The sequence below is a fragment of the Astatotilapia calliptera genome, chromosome 20 (genome assembly GCF_900246225.1).
Source record: "Astatotilapia calliptera chromosome 20, fAstCal1.2, whole genome shotgun sequence".
Lineage (NCBI taxonomy): Eukaryota > Metazoa > Chordata > Actinopteri > Cichliformes > Cichlidae > Astatotilapia > Astatotilapia calliptera.
In genome coordinates this window covers 5834375-5842733 of record NC_039321.1, presented here as the reverse complement: position 1 = coordinate 5842733, position 8359 = coordinate 5834375, and the positions used below count along the sequence as shown (strand labels likewise).

General features: G+C 39.5%; 1 protein-coding gene and 1 pseudogene across 1 annotated transcript; both read right to left on the bottom strand.

Annotated features, from left to right (window-relative positions):
• Window positions 1-1458: 1458 nt before the first annotated feature.
• LOC113013733 (UDP-glucuronosyltransferase 2A1 pseudogene) lies at window positions 1459-2981 on the bottom strand (annotated as a pseudogene).
• Window positions 2982-6070: 3089 nt separating this feature from the next.
• On the bottom strand, window positions 6071-7974 carry LOC113013780 (P2Y purinoceptor 1-like). Its single transcript, XM_026154927.1, has one exon. It carries the CDS (start codon window positions 7745-7747, stop codon window positions 6785-6787), a length of 963 nt encoding a protein of 320 aa, XP_026010712.1. The 5' UTR covers window positions 7748-7974; the 3' UTR covers window positions 6071-6784.
• Window positions 7975-8359: the final 385 nt, after the last annotated feature.

The window sequence follows — 8359 nt, the reverse complement described above, 5'->3', positions numbered from 1 at the left end:
CCCCCGGCTTGATAACCTAAGTCTCTCTCTACTTGTCTAAACCACAAGAACCGATACACAGACGTAAGAAAGCAGCAGAGTTTCTCATAAACATTGTTATATTTGAATATTAAGAAGAGGTGTCCAAGAGAGCAATCAAGTTTCCCGCTGTTGTTGCTTCTGTTCTCCTCTTATTTTACCTAGCCTGTCAGCTGAGATAGTATAGAATGAACTTCAAATCATAACAGGTGAGATTGTATTAAATGAGTTACTTACAGCAACGACAAATCAAATTAAATAAAAAAAAAAAACCCCAGGAAGTGGAAGTGAAAACAGGTGACAAAACCTACGAAATGATCCACTGACGCCACTGATTTCTGTACATTTTTTCTTATCTAAAGTTATCAGACTCTGCCACTTTTGCAATATTTATCTGTGACTCCGTTGTTTTTACACTAAGAAGCCAAGTGTGTCTCAAAAACAGATGGACACTTTGCTCTATTCAGAGAGTGTGGCAGCTCCAGTCAGGCCTTTTGAGAAAATGAGAGATGCAGAAGAGCACATGACGACGTATCTGTCCCCAGAGACAGCAGCTAGTTGTCAAAAATGCACACGTGCTCACAATGGTTGTTTTCCCTTTTTCAGCTACACTGGCCTCATGACCTTATGACCATGTCCAAAGAGTTAGATTCTTCTGCTCAATATGTACGCACAACAAATGGATGACACTTTAACCAGGAGGTGAGGCTATAAGCTATGAAGGTTTTTAAGAAACAAACTGTTGGTAATACATGTGCTGAGTTTTGTATTATCTTTTAAATTTGTTTGCTTAACTCGGTTTTTTTTTTTGGTTTTTTTTACATGTGAAGGATTTTTATTGTTCTGCTGCACTTCTTTTCAGTGTTGCCATCTTCCCAGAGCTCTGAAATGGCAAACATATGGGCTTAATGTGGGCTACTTTTGACATAACTGAGGTGGTTATTGGAATAACCTATTAAGTTATATTTTTTTCATCCAAACACTGCCTGAAAGCTCAACTTGACCTGAGTTGCTGGTAGTATTGTATGGGCCTGATGATACCTGGCATCTAAAATCTGACCTTAAATTTTTTAAGCAATAGGGGAATAGCAACATTTACCAGATTTCCCAGAGTCAATGATGTCAGTCGAGGACAATTATGGCCATAGAAAACTGTAGATGTGGGTCTCAGCAGGATCAAACGTTTATTGTTATCTGGGATTTGACTTTTGAATTTTTAGCAAAAAACAGCCGAACCCCAGTCCACCTGCTGGTTCTGTTCTTTGAAAGTAAGGTAGAAAAATATTGGCCACTCTGAAAATAAAGGTGATGATATGAAACTTTAAATAGAAATAAAAACAAAAAGAAAACAAGAAAATAAAATTAACACGAAAAACTGCTTCTTAGTTTCTTTGTAGCTTTTAATTGTTTTCACACGATAAAGTTTATTATCACATCTATTCATGCTTGGACTTCTTTGTCTTCAACAAAAACGTAATTAGACATGAACAAGAAGCCCAAACGAAGGTAATGATCAGCAAACCAAATACTACAAGGACTGACTGCCATCACATCTAGGCAATGATAGGCATACCAAGGCAGCTTATATGACTCACTGCGTAGATGTGCTGCACCCTTGTGCCTCATGACATGCTCTATCCGGAAAAGTCAACATCCAATTTTGTCACGTCAACTATTTCAGCCACTCCCCGGGCCTTCATATGTAACAAGTTGTCCTGCTGGTCAAAAATGAGAGGAATGCCCAGAACTGGCAAGCCATGGTAGATGGCTTCGTACAGGCCATTGGTGCCCCCATGTGTGACAAAAACCTTGGTTTTAGGGTGGCCTAGTAGATCATTCTGAGGCAGCCATTCAACCAGCATGGTGTTGTTTCCCAGGGTGGCTGGTCTTTTCCCAACATGTCTCCACACAATCTTCTGAGGGAGGCTGGCAAATGCTGAGGCAAAGCTCTCTGTTAACTCAGGTCCAAGGTCACTCAGCAGGGTCCCCAATGTCACGACTATCACCCTATGTTCACCACAACTCTGGACGAATTCCTCAAACTCTGATGGGAGAGGCTTTGAAGGCTTACCTTGAAAGCCTCCGATGTAAACGACGTTGGGCATGGTGGGACGAGGGAACTCAAATGTAAAGTCGACACGCATGAGTCAGAGGTCAGCCTTTTGGACTAGAGACATAAGCTTGACACCTTTTCCAAATGATCACATAGAGGTTGGTAACATGGACTGGCAGCATAGTAGTGAATGTAAGCCATTATGTTGTGATAAAATATATTTCTGATTCTTTGGAAAAAGTCCATTTTGTCAGAGTTATGGGAGAACAATACAGGAACATAGGACAATGGAGTAGGAGCAATAGCATAGTGCGCCTCTCCACTGAAAAACCAGCGTACATTGTAAACCAAGGGAACTCGAAGATAATTTGCGAGTAGCAGTACACCTGGAAATGCAAGATGAGTAAGAAAAAGATCATATCCAGTTTCATTCAGCTCTTTAATCAATGTCTTATTCTCAAAAATCCTGCGAACAAGCTTTGTCACAGTTTGATGGTTTTCATGTACCATTTTAAAAAGGCTGTAAAACTCAACGAATGTCCATAGTGAACTTTTGCTCCGGATCTCAAGTGACGTCTTCAGGAATGAGGTCATGAAGTCTTGCCTTTCTATGTTTTGGGACTGTTCCTGGGTAATTGTGATGGAGGTGTAATAAGACGAGACCTCAGAAATGTACCAGCTGGTGGAGGAACGAATTAAAGTGATTTGCTGACCACGAGAATGAAGAGCCTCCACAAGGACTTTCATGTGAAGCCAGTGGCTTCCATCTACTGGAAATATTAGCACTTTTCCACCATCACACAAGGAAGTCAGAGCTGCTGAAAACAGTACAAAAAATGCCAAGGCTGGACATGACCCCATTTCTGCAGAAGAGACACATTATTGAATTAAATAGATTGAGTTCAATGAGTTCTTGACCTTCAGACGAACAATTCCCCTGTTGTTGAAAATGGTTATAGTTTAAGCAAACAATTACTCAACTACTTTTCAACAAAACTGGAATATTTATAACGATTTTAATAATTCAATCCAAAATTTACATGGGATACCGTGAGGTGTTTACATGCTTGTGAGTGCTCAGCCCACAGGAAATGCCCTAAGTTTTGGGTGCAGTCTGTACATGAGAGGCCAGAGTGGGAACCCTATACTAGTAGTAGTAGTAGTATAGTGTTAGTGTAATCTCAGATACAGAGGAACTACAGGTTTCGTCCTTGTTGTGGAACACTGAACCAGGTCTTTATGCTCTTAAGGATATTCAAGGGTGTCCGGAATTTTCTCCAACCAGTCTACATGTGTTTTGTGGAATCGGACAAGGGTTTTTAACCAGACCCCTCATAATGCAACACTGGTGGTGCTTCCAGAGCAACCAAATGGCCTGTTGCCGCAAGCCATTTGGTTCCTGTACAACCACTGCAGGGGTTTGGTCCACGTTGCGGGCTGGATGGATTGATGGATGGGTGAGTGGATGGATGGACGAGTGGAATGACGGAACAAAGTTAGTTATAATTTGTATGTCTATTTGGTATTTGTTAAGCAGTATGTATGTGCATGATTTTGTTTAAGCCTGTTATGTCCATTTGTTTACATTATTTTAGAATATGGAGCATGTTTTTGTATTTTAAATGGACTTTTTGTGTTTGGTGTATTAAGATTTGACATATTTATGCCTTTTCTTTTCTAAATCTGATCATTTGGCTTATTGGTATTTTCCAATGTTTACCCAGATGCAGGACTCAGGGTATGAATAAAAAACGAAAAAAGAAAACTTGGATGCTGCTAGCATAATGGACAGGTTTTTGACGGAGCTGCTACACAAAGCAGAAGATGAAGCATCGCCAGTTTCCAAACTAACTTTCTTCCAAGCGAAAGACTAGAAAATACGATGAGGTATAGCTTGCCTTTGGCTTCACCTACACAAGTACCAAGGTAGGTCTCCCCAGCAGAATTTGTTTACCCTGCGTCGGGAGCACGTGCTGGGCTCTCCAAATCACGTACCAACAGTATCCCACATTCTTGATTTTTAGTTCACAAACACTTCTTATAATGACTAACTACTCCCGAAATTTTGGAGATGTTGCCTCTTTACAGATAATATAATTACACCATGACGCCTCTGTCTTTATATAGTGGGGCGATCGTGGCTCAAGAGTTGGGAGTTCGCCTTGTAATCGGAAGGTTGCCGGTTCGAGCCCCGGCTCGGACTGTCTCGGTCGTTGTGTCCTTGGGCAAGACACTTCACCCGTTGCCTACTGGTGGTGGTCAGAGGGCCCGGTGGCGCCAGTGTCCGGCAGCCTCGCCTCTGTCAGTGCGCCCCAGGGTGGCTGTGGCTACAATGTAGCTTGCCATCACCAGTGTGTGAATGGGTGGATGACTGGATATGTAAAGCACCTTAGGGACTAGTAAAGCGCTATATAAATACAGGCCATTTACCATAAATGTAACTGCTCCTGAAGGTATTTCATGTTCGAAGTAGAATAAAGGGCCATGCTCCAACTGATGTTTAGCCAGTATTTTAATCTTCTTTTCACCAGCAAACACCGTGAAAAACTATGGTGAAATAATCAATGAAAAACACAGAATCAAATTTACCATCACTAGTGTGCGCTTTCTACTGAACATTCATGAGCATGAGCAATTGTAGTGCATCACAAACTATCAGTTCATATTAACATATTTTGATCACAGCTGCATTTTTCCACAACTGCACACTTCATTATGCTCAACTACATCTAGGATACAGCCGATACGCTATTGATCGACATATGGTTTAGTGTTAAACTGAGATAAAGTGCAGCTCAAGTGATAAGGGAGTCATAACAGGACAGTTTCTTCACATATGAGTTGGCTTTATGAATTAAAATAATTTTTTGTGGTTAGGAGTCATCTGCAAAACATTTTATTTGTTTTCGGCATATTTAGAGAATATGTTGTTCAGTATTTATTTTCACCAGAGGCAAAACAATTAAATATTTACCTGCAAAATTTGCATTTAATAGTCTAAAACCTGCCAGCAAATAAGATCAGCTCAACATTAAAGTGAAGGTTTTTTTTTTACTGAAGTACCTATACATTGTTTCCTAGAATGAGGCCAGGGCACATCCTGCCCATCTGTTAAATGAATGTTTCAGTTTACACTGCTGACCACATAGTCTCACTTCTGAGTATTAAATAGGGCACATGTTTTTTGTTTGCAGTGCATACATGTTGCCATTATATCATGTGCTGCACACAAACAATCTGATGATGTGAAGACTCCAGCCACACCTAAAGTAACAGGAAACAACTTTATCAAGTAACCACGAGGCCACGAGCGTTTTGGCTCGTGGCCTTGATCAAGGTCATTTGTTGCTGCACAAAAACAAGCAGAAAGCTCTGCATGTTTTCATGCTGTAGGCAGCAATGAAGCAATTTCCCTTTTTAAAGTGTTAAAGCCTGCATGCTTAGCTGATAAAAGTAAGAAATGGGGAAGTTAAAAGAGCCCGTTATTTGATGGAAACATTGCTCTTCTATACCTTTGTGGGTTGTAATTTCAAAAGTTCAAACACTTTCATGCTTTTCAACACTTTTTTTTATGTTTTGCCAGAGCAAATGTGCAATAGAGTACCATGTTCATGGTTGACCAAACTAGTAATTAGGGATTAAGCAAAACTGCCTGTTAGAGTTCTTCTTAAAACTGTGCTGTGCATTATTATTGCAAGTGGAACTAACTATTGGTCTGTGGGTTTTTTTTTTTTTTACACCCAAACACCCACAAAAGTACAACAAATGTATCTATATCAGCAGTCACTACATCATCAGTAATGACAGCAAGCATTCTGAGGAGGATAACTAATCACACAAATGTAATGTAAAGAAAGGGATTAAAATTTTCATGATGCCACGCTTGCTTTGAAGTGTTAAAATCAAACGGACAGAAACCCTGCAGAGCATTATGTTCCCCCACCCTGACAGTAACAATCATTTCATTACTCCAACACAACAGGGCATAACAAGTGCAGGTTTATCTAAATTATCCATTTATTTTTAACATGTTTAACATGTTCTAAACACAGATATGTGACCACTAATTCCAACACATAATGAAAAGAATGCAGTGTTTAAAGAATGAAAAACAATGTAATGTACAATGCAGTCAGTTTTTGAAGGTGTCAGTGTCACAGTTGTGCCATGACTGCTGCTTCTCTGTGGCTTGTACCGCACGCACTCAGCAACAGCCATAAAAAACATTTGATAAGAGCACGGAAGCGGTCTGTGAGCCAGCAATTAAAAATACAGTAAATATGAAATCAATTTTAATAGTATGCCAGTGTTCTCTCCTGATCTATTCTTAAAGTAAAAGTTCTCAGTGTAAGGTGTTTAAATAACACAAATTTCAAAGACTAAATTACATTTATTTTAGAAAAATAATATCATTAGCAACTGGTTGTTGATACTGACTCCGTCAAAATGAGTGAGGCTTATTCAGAGCAATTACAATCATGCATACAAAATAAAGACAATGTGTTTTAAACCAAAAGAGAAAATGTGTTCCACTGGCTTTCAGTTATTCACAATATACAAGACAACAGAACAAAAAGAGATAAAAGTATTTATATATATTTATATAGTAACTTGTGCCCAAACTGTTGTTGCAGGAAAAGAGAACAATAATTAACTGGATGAAGCACAGTATAATAAACAAACTCAAAGTGAATCATCTGTGCTAAACTCCTGTTAAACATCTGCATTTTGTGCCACTGGTACACTGCTGAACTCTGACACAAAGATCTGACGAAAATGATGAAGCATCTGTCTGATTTGAGCAGGAATATCCATGACATGGAGGTAAACCAGGGGGTTCAAAACACTATTCAGACACACAAGACCACGACTGATCTGATGAGCACTAAAGACTCCCTTATCCCATTTTGGACGCATCCTGTGATTTGACAAAACTCTTGAATAAAGGCTGAGGTTCTTAAAAATATGGTAGGGGATGTAACAAACTGAAAAGAGCAAAATCAAAATGAACATCAACTTTAAGCTTCTTTGTTTCACCACCTTATCAATGGTATTAATGCGGCAGAGAACAAGAGTCACATGTCCATAGGAGCCAAGTAAGATAAGGAGTGGCATAACAAACCCAGTGAGTGTCCAGCCCACACTGTATTTTAGGTAATCCTCCACATACTCTGTAGATGTGGTATGGTAGCATTTTTCAGTTCTATTTGGTGAGTTTTTGGGGAAGAACATATCTGGAAAACTTTGAACACTCACCAACAGCCAAACCATGACTGAAATAGCGACAGAGTTAGTCACAGTTATTCTTCCCATCACTTTCATTGGATGGACAATAGCCAGGTACCTGTACACACTTATACAGGTGAGGAATCCAATGCTGCCGTATAAATTCAAGTTGAAGCAGAATCTTGTGATCTTGCAGAAGGCATCTCCAAATATCCATTTACTGTCCATAAAGTAGTACGCTGACAAAAATGGGAGTGATGGCAGGAACAAAAAATTGGCAATTCCAAGGTTCAGAAGAAACACGTTAATGTGTCCAAGAATTTTCCATTTCTGCAGTAGAGACTTTAGTCCCCATACATTAGCTCCAAGACCAATGATGAAGCCAGTGGTGTAAATAGCAGGCAGAGTTGTATACTCATAGACTGAATGAGTCCAGTGAGTTGTATTCATTCTGTTTCCTAAGAAGACAATACATTAAAACTCTTCAGTGGCAGAGGTGGCTTTTGAGGGGGCAGAGAAGGTATGACTGATTTGTTGAAAGAAAACTTCCTGTTTGACACATTTCAGTCATCTCAAAATCCTATTTGACATCTCAGAATAACGCCTCATGCACAGATTCACACATGCGTATAATCTCTATGTAGGCTGTTTCCTTGTTTGTGCATAAAAAAGGAAGTGCCAAATAAAAAAAAAAGATATACCCTTTTGGTTAAAATTCAAGAAAAGGGGATTTCTAAAAATAGGTGCTCTGCTAAAAATGTTGTTTGAAATTCTTTATGGTGTAAACCCACAGTCTATATCCACATGTTATTTTGTAAAAGGTTAGCAGTCAGTATTAATGTATATAACTAACAGGAAGAGAGACAAGTGAGCGAATTTAGCAGACAAAGGGCGGGTGCAGGTTAGCTGTACTGAATGCGTGGGTGGGCAGTTTTATGGCTGAAAAGAAAGGCAGATACATCCCCCTCATGTATCTGAACAAGGTGATAGGTGTTCCATAGATACAACTTAGTAAGAGTGGTAGGCACTTGAAGAGACTCAAAAACAGAATTGATTAGGCAG